The sequence below is a fragment of the Saccopteryx leptura genome, chromosome 2 (genome assembly GCF_036850995.1).
Source record: "Saccopteryx leptura isolate mSacLep1 chromosome 2, mSacLep1_pri_phased_curated, whole genome shotgun sequence".
NCBI lineage: Eukaryota > Metazoa > Chordata > Mammalia > Chiroptera > Emballonuridae > Saccopteryx > Saccopteryx leptura.
This window is the reverse complement of record NC_089504.1, coordinates 88054124-88069751: the sequence shown is the minus strand read 5'-3', so window position 1 is coordinate 88069751 and position 15628 is coordinate 88054124. Positions and strand designations below refer to the sequence as shown.

The window sequence follows — 15628 nt, the reverse complement described above, 5'->3', positions numbered from 1 at the left end:
GATACTGAGAAACTAACTTATTCTGAACTCCAGGATTACTTGTCTCCAAAAATTACTCTTAGCCTTATTTTTGCCTGATAGGTCTTTCAGTGTAGTTAGATGGGAACTAGTGTACAGCATTCCATTTTACAGAGAAGTTAACAGCACAAGGAAGCTAACTAATTTTCTGAAGTCCACATAATGGTCAACTGTCAAATGTTTTGAGCACTTTGTTCCTGTAATAACTTGGCAGTAAATCACCAATCATGGTGTCATAAAAATGAGTAAATAACAAAGTTGAAACTAAGTGTAGTGCTAAACTTGGTGGTATCTTTTCAACTAGTATCTTTCCAAACACAAAATACCTTTAGGAGTAACATTTCAATCAATTTAGCTACATATCTTTAAAGTATGCATTCTCAAACTTATATACTTTAACTCACAAAGTAAATTTGTTAATATTTAAATTTTTTAAGAGTAAGCATTAAGGTTACGCAAACTACCTTGTTCTATTAAAAAAAGTGAAAGATGACTTTAAGAAATTATTCTTCTAGTCAATCTTTTGCTAAGGAAGTCCAGTTTTTAATTTTTTTAATCATCAGTTCACTGAGTACAAAGGTTAAAACAAAGTGAAATGCAATCATATGACATACTTTTCAGGAGAAACAGAATGGATTCCTTGGCACACCAGTCTCAGAGACAAGAAAAATAAAGGTAAGATCTTATATATTTACAGGTTTGGTAGTTGTTGCTGAAATTTTTAAAAAAATCATATTTGTTTGCTGTCTGTACAAAAAGCTTTGCCTTTACTATGTGATGAAAGAGCAGAAAATATTAATTTTTATACACTATTTTAGAGATATTAACCTTAGAATGGCCAACAATCTTTCTCCAAAAAAGTTATAATGTAATAAAATTATTTTTTTCATAAAAGGTTTCCTCTAATCAAATTTACCAGATCTTTTTATTTTGAAACATGTTAATCACAGAGCATTCTGAAGTGAAATTAACTTAAAAACAAATTTGTAGTACAATAAAAGACTGGCTACCAGTAGATAATTGTTGAAATTGGATGGTAACTATACTCCTTACTTAGGTTTTTTTCTTGAAATTTTCCATTATAAAAGTTTTTAAACTGAAAAAATAAAACAAAACAAAACAAAACTCCACCTATAAAATGGTAAATTACAAGGGTGAAGTTAATTGTGAGTTATTAACACCTTATTGCAAAATACGGTACATTGATATTTAGCATAAATATCTAAAATATTTCATGGCAGAATGATTTAACAAAACCAAAATAATTGCAGCATATATTTTTAGAGAGGGAGGAAGGGAGAAGGGAGAAGAGGGAGGGAGGGAGAGACATACACAAGAACATTAATCTGTTCCTGTATGCGCCCTGACTGGGGATTGAACCGACACCCTCTGTGTTTCAGGGTGACGCTCTAACCAACAAAGCTAGCTGGTCAGGGCAATTGCGGCATATTTTCATTTCATAGTATATAGTAGTCATATAAAGCAAATAACCAAAAACTCCTAAGAAACTTGTACTTAAAAACTGCACTAAGAACAACAGTTTCATTTTCAATTATCTACCATTTCCTCTTGTATAAAGCGTTTTCTCTTTATATAGGTTGTAGACTATGTAAAAGGGCACAGTTTGTGAAATAATTGAAAGAAACTGATATTCTATTTGTTCTCTATTTTTCAATCAATAAATTTAAACCCAATTTCAAAAATAAATTTCAAATTGAGAAAAAATCCTATAGGGAGAAAAAGTTGGTAACAACTGTCTTCTCTTTAAATCAACTTTTTCAAATGGGGTAAACCAGGGGTCTCAAACTCAACTCAGCATGTGGGCCGCAGAGCAAGATCACAGCCTTTCGGCGGGCCTAACTAGGTCTACAAAAGGCAACTGTTACGCAACACTTTTCTCACTGCAGTTGAAAAAAAAAAAATCAGTACAACAAGCACAATCATACATGCAGTTTACTCAGTGTCACAAAACAACCAGAAACTGTAGTTCGCATCACAACTGCTGTTAACTAAGCTAATATCTAGCTAGGATGCTAGAGAAATGAAAAGTACAAGTAGGCCCCTAGGCTTACTTAATTTTATCCAAAATATTTTGAACTTCGTGGATTAGTCTGCTGGCCGCACAAAATTGTTCGGCGGGCCGCATGCGGCCCGTGGGCCGCGAGTTTGAGACCCCTGGGGTAAACTGACTTAAGAACAATTCCTTCATAATCTACTGGCTAGCCAGTTGTTGTTCCAGTCTGATTTCAAGACAGCCAGTAATGATAGCAAATGTTTCTTCTGTCTAGGGATTTATCATTCAGTGTCATGATGGTCAATATCTACTCCCTTCTCTCAATCTTTCCCCTTTCAAAAGACAAACAAATATACGAAAACCCCCATTAATCATGGGGCTCAATCAATGCATTTCATAGCTTTAGACCTAATGCTTTAGATTGCTGAATGCTTTTTTGTATAGAATCTACCTTAAACTCTGAGCATATACTGCTTCTTACTTTAAAATTTATCAAATAGAACAAATATTTCTTTTCTAATCCTTATAATTCTATTTCCTTTAGCAAACTGGAGAAAATCATCATTAGTATTGATATTAAACAGATGACAAAGATAATAAATACAAGAGGATCCTGTCTCTATTTCTACATAGGCTCATCATCCTGCTTAACCTTCATTACCTTCTTCAGCTACTTCTATTACATATCAACTTTTAAATTCAGTTCATTTTTTTTTTAAGTGAGAGGAGGGGAGATAGAGACAGACTCCCTCATGTGCCCCAACCGGGATCCACCTAGCAACCCCCATCTGGCACCAATGCTCGAATCAACTGAGCTATCCTTAGAGCCTAAGGCTCTAAGTAATAGTAATAGTTCAGACCAACTGAGCTATTCTGAGTGCACGGGGCCAACACTTGAACCAGTCAAGCCACTGGCTATGAGAGGGGAAGAGAGAGAACAGGGGAAAAGGGAGGGGGAGAGAAGCAGATGGCAACTTCCTATGTGTGCCCCGACCAGGGATCAAACTGGGGATGTCAACATGCTGGGCTAAAGCTCTAGCCAGAGGCCAGGGCAGCTAATTTTCTCTGTAGCTTATCTGCTTCTTTTTATTATGATCCTATCCTATTTACTTCTTCCTCATTCATCACTATTTTACCCACATCTGCACCCCACCTGAGACATCAGTAAGAACTTCACTACAACACTGAGAAACACTGAAACAAACCAATGAAGGGGCTGCACAGATTCCTAAAGATCACAAAACATGGGTCAAATACCTTTTATGTATGATTTAGGGACCCCTTCTGTGAGCAATAGTCTGAAGTTAGTGATAACTTGAAATCATTTCTGACTCTAAAAGGAATTCTGTTATGATCTACATCCAAGTTGTAAAATCTAGGAGAAACAATGGCTTTTCTCCTAATAAATTTGATTTAACTACAGAAATAGAGAAAGAAGAAGGGGAATAGGCATAAACAGATCAACAAAATGAAGGTAAAGAGTTGATTAACTAGAATAGACTAGTATCAGAATAACATTAAGTACCTCATTGCTAATGAGGTAACAGACTTGGTAAGGTAAAAGGAGACTTGGTCATTGTGAATAGTTTTCTACTTCCTTCTCTATTAGAACAAATTTTTCCTTAAAAATCATAAGTAACTTAATTGTGGCATAAGCCACAAAAAGGCTCAAAAGAAAAATAAGACTCAAATTTTAGAAAGCCACTAAGAATGATATTAACAGGATATAGTCATATTTTTCAAACGGATCATTTGATTGCAGCATAGTTTTTAGTGTAGACTTTTAAAAATCAGATTAAAAGAAACATGAAGGTCATGAATAAAATCAATAAATGGAAAGTACTATTTAGCAAGAATTTATTCAAATAAATGGCGACTTCCAGTGAAAGATAGCATACTTAAATGACCCATTAACCCAGACTCCTGCCCCAAACTTGACTCAAATAAAAATAAAAGGTACTAAAGAGTATAAACTCATAAGAACAAAGAAAATGAAAGATGAGGCAACAGCAATAAAACTTAGAAACTATAAAGTTAAGTGGAAACTAACTGGAAAGAAAATATTCCCAAACCAGTAGTGAAGAGAGATGAGAAGCCACTTGGTTTATACTGCAAAACTCTTACAGGGCCCAGAAACTGACAGCACCAGGTGTTCCGAAGTAGAGAAGGCTAAATAAAACATATTTGAAAGTCTTCCTCCCTGCCTCTGCCCAGTCAGGTAAAGGTCCTCTCCTACATACACAGAAGATTACGGCTTTTTTCCTCTGGGGAAAATAAAGGAAATTTGGGCACTAAGCACAAGGGTGTGCAAGACTGTTGTGCCAAAAACAGGGAAAGTGAGTTAAAGTTTATATACTAATTATCAAGATAAATCCACCTTTTCATCACTCAGCTCTCAAAATGCTGACCACCTAGCCATATCTGTTCAGGTAGATTAGAAAAGTCATTCTGGGGAATCCAACTAGCCCAAGAGAAAAGATCTAAAGATAATGATATTTTGGAATTACCCAAGAAAATAGTCCAGCAGGTTTACTCTACAGTTAACGTTAAAGGAAGACTTGCACAAAAGCAGTTTTCAATTAGATTTTTGTTTCCCAGTCTTATCTTTAAGTTCCAAACCAAATATTAACAGATATATGAAGAAAGTCTCAAATATAAAAGATACAGACCAAAATAAAGTGGAAAAGCATAACATGAAGACATAGGGGCTATTCAAGGAAAAAGAAAGCAAATGATACAAGACACAATAAGAAAAGATAATTTATGCCACAGGACACTATTAAAGAAAATTTTCAGAGAACGAAGAGAGCTCTTAGAATTAAAATGATGACTGGAAAAAAAAAATTTAAGAGTTTAAAGATAAAGTTGAGGCTATCACCCAGAAAGCAGGGTGAAAACACACAGAAATGACACAGAAAAAATCAGACAATCATTCCAGGAGAACCAACACCTAATTAAAGCAATTCTAGAAAGAACAGTGAGACTTTTAAAAAATGAGGAAGAAAATTATCAGTATCATCAATGAAATAATTCAGAAAATTTCCCAGCACTGAAGGACATAGCTTCCATATTGAAAGCACCCACTGAGTACACAGTTGTATGAATGAAACAGACTCTCACAGAAGATTGTGAAATTTCAGACTATTAAAAGCTTTGAAGGTTAAGAGGCGAGTTACATTAGAGAATAAAGAATTAGAATGGCATAGCTTCAGAGTTCTTAACAGTAATACTAGAAATCCAAAGACAATTGGGCAATGCCATCAACATTTTAAGGGAAAACTATTTTCTACTTATACTTTTATTTCAAGGTCTAAAATAGTTTCCCACCTATACACCTTCTCAGGAAGTTATTGCAGGCAACTTTATTTAAAAAAGCAGTAATACAAAACAGAGCATTCTAGAAAACAGGAATCCAGTAATAAAAACAAAAGGGAATGTCTATGATGAGGGCAAAAGGAGAGTGGAAGTCAGAAGCTGTGTAGAGGCCTAGTCATCATCAACTCATTTAGGGTACAGCATGGCATCAGGCTCCGGATGAGACTTCTTTGAGCAGATTACACAGATTAAATATCTAAAATGCATAAACTATTGAGTAATTTGTTAGGTAAGAGTATGGGTATAAATTTATTAAAAAAAAGAAAACTAAGTGCATAAAAAAAACTACAATTAATTCAACAACAACAAAAAAATGGGAGCAGGCCCTGGCCAGTTGGCTCAGCGGTAGAGCGTCTGCCTGGCGTGTGGGGGACCTGGGTTTGATTCCCGGCCAGGGCACATAGGAGAAGCGCCCATTTGCTTCTCCACCCCCCCCCTCCTTCCTCTCTGTTTCTCTCTTCCCCTCCCACAGCCAAGGCTCCATTGGAGCAAAGATGGACCGGGCGCTGGGGATGGCTCCTTGGCCTCTGCCCCAGGCGCTAGAGTGGCTCTGGTCGCGGCAGAGCATCGCCCCCTGGTGGGCAGAGCGTCGCCCCTGGTGGGCATGCCAGGTGGATCCTGGTCGGGCGCATGCGGGAGTCTGACTGTCTCTCCCCATTTCCAGCTTCAGAAAAATACAAAAAAAAAAAAAAAAAAACCCTAATAAAAAATGGGAGCAGGAACAGAAAAGTAATCCTGTTAATGGCTCAGTCACTGGTAGCATTTATACATTTGTGATAGAATAAACACTGAATACTCATCTTACCAAAATTATAGGTAAGTAACTATGTTTGAAGAATGAACAAACAAGACATATATATAAATATTTGTTGTGTTAGAGATGAAGGTAAGGGAGAGTTTGAAGGAGAGCTTCAGGCTCATCTTCCACATTTGTAGGTAAATAGATAATACCATTTAAAGAACACATAAAATTAAAAGATCAATAAGTAGCAATATGGCCCTGGCCGGTTGGCTCAGCGGTAGAGCGTCGGCCTGGCGTGCGGGGGACCCAGGTTCGATTCCCGGCCAGGGCACATAGGAGAAGCGCCCATTTGCTTCTCCACCCCCCCCCCTTCCTCTCTGTTTCTCTCTTCCCCTCCTGCAGCCAAGGCTCCATTGGAGCAAAGATGGCCCGGGCGCTGGGGATGGCTCCTTGGCCTCTGCCCCAGGCGCTAGAGTGGCTCTGGTCGCGGTAGAGCATCGCCCCCTGGTGGGCAGAGCGTCGCCCCTGGTGGGCAGAGCGTCGCCCCTAGTGGGCATGCCAGGTGGATCCTGGTCGGGCGCATGCGGGAGTCTGACTGTCTCTCCCCGTTTCCAGCTTCAGAAAAATACAAAAAAACAAAACAAAAAAAAAACCCTAAAAAAAAAATGGGAGCAGGAACAGAAAAGTAATCCTGTTAATGGCTCAGTCACTGGTAGCATTTATACATTTGTGATAGAATAAACACTGAATACTCATCTTACCAAAATTATAGGTAAGTAACTATGTTTGAAGAATGAACAAACAAGACATATATATATAAATATTTGTTGTGTTAGAGATGAAGGTAAGGGAGAGTTTGAAGGAGAGCTTCAGGCTCATCTTCCACATTTGTAGGTAAATAGATAATACCATTTAAAGAACACATAAAATTAAAAGATCAATAAGTAGCAATATGGCCCTGGCCGGTTGGCTCAGCGGTAGAGCGTCGGCCTGGCGTGCGGGGGACCCGGGTTCGATTCCCGGCCAGGGCACATAGGAGAAGCGCCCATTTGCTTTTCCACCCCTCCCCCTCCTTCCTCTCTGTCTCTCTCTTCCCCTCCCGCAGCCGAGGCTCCATTGGAGCAAAGATGGCCCGGGTGCTGGGGATGGCTCCTTGGCCTCTGCCCCAGGCGCTAGAGTGGCTCTGGTCGCGGCTAAGTGATGCCCTGGAGGGGCAGAGCATCGCCCCCTGGTGGGCAGAGCGTCGCCCCTGGTGGGCGTGCCGGGTGGATCCCGGTCGGGCGCATGCGGGAGTCTGTCTGTCTCTCCCCGTTTCCAGCTTCAGAAAAATACAAAAAAAAAAAAAATAAGTAGCAATATAATATATTTACATACACATATAAATAAATAAATAAATATATATATATATATATATATATATACACACACACACATACACACACACACACATATATATATTCCTCTGGACTTTATTTTGTGTACCTATACTAAAACTTTAAAGTGTACAAACACTTCAATTGTTTTAAAGTTCCTTTCAATAGATCTAGGAAGTAATGAGTCACTAAAAAATACTCTTTCATTCTCCACAGAAGCTTTCTAGTTTGTTAAGATTAGAGTATAGGGAAGGTGAGGGGACATGTAGTTGTTTCATATTTTATATAGTTTAAGAAAAAATAGATATTAAAAGGAGAAAAAGGAAATCAAAATGTCATCAACAATTCATAAGTTCTAGTCTCCTATTGAGAAGAAAATACTCTTTTCTATCAGGCCTGAGATATGAAAACTACATGCATCCTGATCTTGTTTTGGCCCCTCTCCATGTTGTTTTTATCAGATGAAGTCCAGACCTCTAAAACAGTAAGTTTTTCTTCTTTCTTTTTTAGTAAATTGCATGAAATACATATATATATATATGTATTTATGAATTATGTGTGTCTCTGAATTGGAAAAGATTTTGCTGCCCCCAAAATATGCCTCTTTGGGATTGTGACTGAATAAACTGTTTTATTTTTTTATTTAGAAATTAAATTTAATGAGGTGACATTGATAGAGTACTGTACATACGGTTCAGGTAAACATTTCTACAGCATTTGAAGTATTGATTGCATTTTTATAAGTTTTTTATTTATTTTATTTTTATTTATTGGTTTTAGCGAGAAGGGAGGGAGACAGAAAGAGAGAGAGTCAGAGAGAAAGGAACATCAACCTGTTTCTGACTGGGGATCAAACTGGAAACCCCTGTGGTTCGGGATGACGTTCTAACCAACCGAGATATCTAACCAGGGCAAAAGTTTTAAAAGTTTATAAAAGTAAGTTTTTAAAATCAAGACAGTGAAATATTTTCAAAGATACACTTTGAATATACCAAGGCAATAAAAAAAAAAGAAAAAGAAACCCAAACAACAACAAAAAACAAGCAATCAAAACTCTTTAGTCAGTTTGATTATACAAAATCTGTCCTCTCTGAGCCAGATTCTAATTTGACAGAAGCAGCCTTCATTTTTTAAAAACTGAGTTGAAGAAATCTGTGCCCTGACCAGTGGCGCAGAGGATGAAGTGTCATACTGGAGCACCGACGTCACTGGTTCAATCCTGGGGTCTCAGGTTTGAGCCCATCAGGGCACATATGAGAAGCAATCAATGGGTGCATAACTGAGACATCGCGTTGATGCTTCTCTCTCTCTCCCCCTTCCTCTCTCTTAAAATAAAGCGGTGGGGAAATAAAGAAATCTGTAAATTTGATCTGTTTCTGTATGTGCCCTGACTGGGGCTTGAACCAACAACCTCTGTGCTTCGGGACGAAGTTCTAATCAATTGAGCTATCTGGTCAGGGCAGAGATAGTTTCAAGACATAAAAACCATACTAAAGCCTGACTGGGCGGTGGCGAGGTGGATGGAGCGTTGGACTGGGATGCGGAAGACCCAGGTTGGAGAACCTGAGGTCGCCGGCTTGAGCACGGACTCAACTGGTTTGAGCAAAAGCTCACCAGCTTGAGCCCAGGGTCGCTGGCTCAAGCAAGGGGTTACTCGGTCTGCTGAAGGCCCACAGTCAAGGCACGTATGAGAGAGCAATCAGTGAACAATTAAAGTGTTGCAACGTGCAACGAAAAACTAATGATTGATGCTTCTCATCTCTCCGTTCCTGTCTGTCTGTCCCTGTCTATCCCTCTCTCTGACTCTCTCTCTGTCTCTGTAAAAAAACAAAACAAACAAACAAAAAAACACACACTAAAAATGGAGGAAATTTTAAATCCCATTTATGAGAAATACTGTTGCTGCATTATTATTATTAAGGGGGAGTGACATTTCAATGGCAAAAACAGTCAAAATAAGAACAATTTCTTTACTTCTATATCCATATAAGGAAAGTACTTCATGCTGTTTGGCTCTTTAAATTCAATCTATGGTTTAATTTTTGTTATACGATAAATATCTTCTTTTAAAATACCCAACTTTGAGCTATTAAGCTTCTAAAGTTATATCAATATAATTAAGTACTATGTTTAATTAATAACTCTAGGTATACTGTTGGTAGCTCTGCTAATTTTTAAAAATTCCTTATTATAAACTATGTATAGTGTCATATAGGTACTAGACTTAGGATGATCACTTTGTAAGTTATATAAATTTCTCATCACTATAGCCCGACCTGTGGTGGCACAGTGGATAAAGCATTAACCTGGAATGCTGAGGTCACTGGTTCAAAACCCTGGGCTTGCCTGGTCAAGGTACAACCGAGAGAGAAACTACTAAAAGTTGATGCTTCCCGCTCCTCTTCCCTTCTCTCTCTCTAAAATCAATAAATAAAATATTTAAAAAATTTCTAATCACTATGTTGCACACATTAAACTAATATAATAATGTATATCAACTGTAATTGAAAAATATTAAAAGATAAAATAGTAATACCAGAACTTTTTTTCCACTGATTTAAGAGAAAGAGGAGGGGAGAGAGGAAAAAAGGAAGAGGGAGGGAGGGGAAAAGAGGGGGCAAGAAAGGACTAGAGAGAGGGAGAGAGAGGATGAGAGAGGGAGAGGAAGAGAGAGAAAGAGGGAGAAGAAGGGAGAGGAAGAGAGGGAAGGAGAGAGAGAGAAAGAGAGAAGGAGGGAGAGGGAGAGAGAAGCATCAACTCGTTCTATTTAATTGTTCCATTTACTTGTTCACTCATTGATTGCTTCTCCTAAGTGCCCTTCCTGGGCATTGAAATAGAGATCTTGGTCAGTGGGGATAATGCTTTATCCACTAAGCCACCTGACCAGAGCCACCACATATTTTTAAATTACATATTTTTTTTAAATTACATATTTTAAAATAATTTCATTATAAATGTCAATCCCACACACTGAATAAGTTAAATCAATTAGTATATATCATGTATTTCCACACATACCAATGGGACTATACCAAGTTTTTCATTCTGTAATGTTTATATTTATATAACAGAAGATGCCTATATGACAAACTAGAATCTCCTTGCTCAAATCTATGTAATTTCCTTACTCTTCAGTATTTTTTTCCCAATAAAGAAAGAAAAGTATTTGCCTTTCCTTTTTCAAATTGTAATAATAAAAAATGATACAGTTTTTTTCACACAGTTTCCTTCAGGTGTTTAATTGCCAGAATATAAAATTTTGAAAATTCTGTTAATATTTTTCTGATTAATGCATTTCTAATTTTTTTCTTTTTTAGGAAGTCAAATGTAATTTCACTGAAAAGAATTATTCTTTGATTCCAGTGGATATCAGTACAGATGTTACTATACTTGATCTCAGTTATAACAAAATTACTCTGAATAGTAGGGATGCAAGTGTTCTGCAAAAGTATTATTTACTCACTGAGCTCTATCTGATTGAGAACAATGTCAGTATCTTACATAATAATAGTTTTGGTAACCTCTCCAATCTAAAAATTTTAAATATTTGTAGAAATTCCATCCACGTAATTCAACAGGGTGCATTTATAGGTTTAAATAAACTACTACAATTGTATCTCTGCCAAAACAAAATATTACAACTGAATCCTGACATATTTATGCCTCTCAAAAACCTGAGACTTCTGAATCTGCAAGGCAATTTGATAAGCTACTTTGATGTGCCACAACTGTTTCATCTGGAGTCAATCATTTTATATGGGAATCCATGGAACTGCTCTTGTAGTTTACTGAATTTGCAGAATTGGTTAAACACATCAACTGTGACACTAGGTAAGTTATCATAATTTAATCAAACCCACAATGTGATTGATTTTTAGTTGTTTCACCCCAGAAATGTTTCTCATTTCATTTTTTTTTTTTAATTTTTCTGAAGTGAGAAGCAGGGAGGCAGAGACAGACTCCTGCATGTGCCCAACCGGGATCCACCTGGCATGCCCACTAGGGAGCGATGCTCTGCCCATCTGGGCCATTGCTCTGTTGCAACAGGAGCCATTCTAGCGCCTGAGGCAGAGGCCATGGAGCCATCATCAGTGCCCAGGCCAACCTTGCTCCAATGGAGCCTTGGCTGTGGGAAGGGAAGAGAGAGAGAGAGAGAGAGAGAGGAGAGGGGGAAGGATGGAGAAGATGGGCACTTCTCCTGTGTGCCCTGGCCAGAAATCGAATCTATGATTTCCACACGCCGGACCAATGCTCTACTATTGAGCCAACCGGCCAGGGCCTTATTTCATTTATTTAAATAAAAGAAACTATTGCCCGAAGAGTGGTGGCACAGTGGATAGACCATTGATCTGGTACACTGAGGTACCAAGTTTGAAATCTCTAGGTCCAGGCTTGAGTGCAAGCTTGCCAGCTTGAAAACAGGGTAGCCGGCTTGAGCACAGAATCATCCACAAGATCCCATGGTTGCTAGCTTGAGCAAGGGGTCACTGGCTTGGCTGGAGCCCCCTGGTCAAGGCACATATAACCCTGCCAGTTGGCTCAGTGGTACAGCATTGGCTGGCATCTGAACATCCTGAGTTCAATTCCCGGACAGGGCACTTAGGAGAAGCACTCATATGCTTCTCTACCTCTTCCCCTCCTGCAGCCATGACTCAACTAGAGTGAGTTGGCCCCTGGCACTGAGGATGTCACCATGGCCTCTGCCTTAGGTGCTAAGAAGTGCTCAGTCACTGAGCAAGAGAGCAAGGTCCTAGATGGGCAGAGCATCACTCCATAGTGGGCTTGCCAGGTGGATCCGGTCAGGGCGCATGCAGGAGTCTATCTCTGCCTCCCCTACTCAAAAAAAAAAAAAAAGAAAAAAAGCAGCACATATGAGAAGCGATCAATGAACAATTAAAGTGATACAACTATGAGTTGATGCTTCTTATCTCTCTCCCTTCCTGTATCTCTCGCAAAAATAAAATACAATAAAATAAACTATTCCTGTTTAAGGGAACAGGAAGAAACACTGAAATACAATTGCTGAATAGATGCTTCCCTCTGCCTCTCCAGAAAGAACGAGAAAAAGAAATTTAAGTTTTCTATACATGTAAAATGATACTGTCACTTCATGTGTTAAGTTTGCATTTTTAATACCTGAGACTAATTTTTTTAAGTACTTCCTTTTCTTAGGATATTCTGTCAGAAAGTAGGTGAAAACAGGTGCCTCACTTTCTTAACTGCAAATGATACTCTGACTGAGATCAAGATTTTCATCACAATCTTAATCATAACATCTTTACTAACACAAACTAAACAATAAACAGATACTGTACTTAAACTACATTTATCAAATGACTTTATAAACAGGAATATGCATCATTCCCTTGTGTTGTTAGGTAATTTGAGTTTCTTTCTTATAGAATCTAATAATGACATGCCAAAAAATTATGAATAAAAATAATTATAAAATGTTGTTAATCATAATTTTATTTCCCATAATATATCTTAATTTATTATTTGATTTACTAGAAAATGAGAACATCACCCTGTGCAAGTACCCAGATATCCTGAAGTGCTACAATATCAAAACAGTACCTTTTAAGGCTGAATGTTACTCAAAATTTCTTTCACCTGTAACTGAAGACCTTCATCTTAATTTTCAGTCCATTAGCAATTCAACATTTAATAACTCTTTGAATAACTTAACAAGAAATTCAGGTAATATACTGGTTTTGAATATCAAGTGCTAAAGGTAGGTAGCATACTAAATGAACTAAGGTAGTTCTCATTTTTCTGCATTTTAAGTTACTAGAAACAATGTAAAAGTATAATTCTTCATCTCAACAAAAGACTTACAAAATACTTGGTTTCCAAAGCACGCTCTGCTAGTTACCACCCAAATGCTACTAGGCAAATTATTTAACTTCTCTTAGCCTTAATTTTAACTAGTCAAGGTATAAATCAATAATGTTCCTAGGTGAACAAATCAACAATACCTGAAAAGATACACATTATTTAAAAAAAGATATTCTTACACCGGTCCATGAAATATTTTTATATTGTAGTTTTAGTAACTTTTGTTTAAAGAAAATTATAATGTACATTCATTTCCGATATCAACATTGGGGAGTTGGGATATGTAAATTTTTTTGTCAATTTAACAAAATATCTTCCTTCTCTCCCTTTATCATATTCTCTCTTTTCTATCCTATTTCAGAATATGAACCTCTTGGAAAAAGCTGGGCTTTTCTTGTTGGTGTTGTAGTCTCTGTGCTGATGACTTCACTCCTCATTTTTCTAGCTGTCAAATGCCCAATATGGTATAATTTTCTGCTTAGTTATAATCATCATCGCCTTGAAGAGCATGAAGCAGAAACCTATGAAAATGGTTTTACCGAAAATCCAAGTTCTCTTTCACAGATGCCAGATACAAACTCTGAAGATACTACAATATTTGAACAACTACATTCATTTGTACTAGATGACGATGGGTTTATTGAAGATATATATATAGATACTCATAAATTACATGAAGAAAATTAACTTCTTTTAATGTTTGATTCTTTAAAAAATGTAATAGATCACTCAGAGTTTAGACCTGGAGATTTTCATATGTCATACTAAACTATAGCTGGTAGACCTTCTTATTAATTGCAACACACCTAAATATCATAAAATTATGTTTTTCTTATTGGAATTGAAAAAGTTCAAATAGTAGTAACTGACATTCCTTGGTAGCTAACAATTATAATACTAGCATTACTATTCTCTGCAGTATTTAGGAGACCATACATATTAGTAAAAAAAACAAAACCCTAAAGTAAATTATTAATTATAATGAACTGATTATCATTTAGGTCAGATATTTGACATAATACATACAAATTTAAGTTTTAGTGATTAGAATCAGTAGAGATATAAAGGTTTTGAATTTATATCACAAGTTAGAGTAAGGAACAGAGATAACTTATACTGACAATACACTTGGATTTTTTTTATGCTCACAGAATGAATTAATAAAATTGGAAAACATTTTTTTTAAAAGCTTCCTGAAGTAGCACAATAAATTTCCTGAAAATTTAGTTAACAATTTAAAGCACAGCACAATGAACAGGTACAAACCTTAATAAGTTACTAAGAATTTGGATTATAAAAAAATTGTCAACATAATGCAGGATTCTCACAACAGAATAAATATATCATAGTATGGTGGTGTCCAAAGTATCACAATTATCCATAAGTTTTATTAAAAGAAATACATATTTCTGCCTCTCTTTGGGAGATTTTTATTCAAATGAGTTTGTGGTAGGGCTGAGAAACCTTTAGTAGGTCCGTGAACAGCTGTTCAGGATCCTATAGATGGAGGAATGCTTCCCAAATTGTTTTCTAGAACATTATCTTCGCGAGACATTCAGAAGTATCACAAAAATTAGGGAATCCTTAAAAATGAATATGGAGCAATAAAATATCCCCTAATTTTTGTAAGAAGTATATTTACAGCCCCAAGGTTAATATTAAAACCCCAAGGTTGCTGGCTTGAGCGTGGGATCATAGCTATGACCCCATAGTCACTGGCTTGAACCCAAGGTTGCTGGCATGAGTGAGGAATCACTAGCTCAGCTGGAGCCCACCAGTCAAGGCACATATGAGGAAGCAATGAACAACTAAGGTGCCACAACTATGAGTTGATGCTTCTCATCTCTCTCGCTTCCTCTCTGTCCCTCTCTCTTTCTCTCTCACTTAAAAAAAAATATTTAGAGGGAGGAAAAAGGTACATAGTCAAATTACCATAGAATTAATTTATTACTATAGGAAATACTGGGTTTAAACAAAGTGAACCAAAATTCTTTACTCTAAGACTCATACAAAACTTTACTAAGCTAAACTGCTCTCTGATCTTCAGAAGCAAAGTATCAAGATTTTTCCACCCTTGACAATAAATCCTTTCTTTGAGGTATGCCTAAGAGTTAGTAGTACAATAAGGGTACAAAGAACATAGTTTGGAAAACACTGGCCTTAAGACTATTACAGGAATAGTCTGAAAGTGAATTATTTGCCAATTCCTTATAATCAATTATTTGTAAACATAATTTTATTAACTCAATTCCAAAAGTGGCATTAAAA

At 36.9% G+C, this 15628-nt stretch overlaps 2 protein-coding genes across 5 annotated transcripts in view; one reads left to right on the top strand and one right to left on the bottom strand.

Moving 5' to 3' along the window:
* Positions 1-15628, bottom strand: part of IFT74 (intraflagellar transport 74) — a 99682-nt gene that overhangs the window by 57055 nt on the left and 26999 nt on the right. The gene's annotated exons all lie outside the window — the stretch shown is intronic.
* LRRC19 (leucine rich repeat containing 19) lies at positions 598-14998 on the top strand. 2 transcript variants are annotated; one of them, XM_066368290.1, is made up of 5 exons: positions 598-693; positions 7917-8006; positions 10840-11353; positions 13034-13222; positions 13722-14998. In XM_066368290.1, the coding sequence occupies exons 2-5, from the start codon at positions 7926-7928 to the stop codon at positions 14045-14047; spliced, it is 1110 nt and encodes a 369-aa protein (XP_066224387.1). In that variant the 5' UTR covers positions 598-693; positions 7917-7925; the 3' UTR covers positions 14048-14998. The 2 variants fall into 2 exon arrangements, with proteins under 2 accessions (XP_066224387.1, XP_066224388.1); XM_066368291.1 differs by lacking the exon at positions 13034-13222.

Coding starts and splice junctions, on each gene's coding strand:
- LRRC19 (XM_066368290.1), top strand. CDS start 7,926: ATGAAAACTACATGCATCCTGATCTTGTTTTGGCCCCTCTCCATGTTG. Junction 11,354..13,033: donor CACATCAACTGTGACACTAG/GTAAGTTATCAT, acceptor TTGATTTACTAG/AAAATGAGAACATCACCCTG. Junction 13,223..13,721: donor TAACTTAACAAGAAATTCAG/GTAATATACTGG, acceptor ATCCTATTTCAG/AATATGAACCTCTTGGAAAA.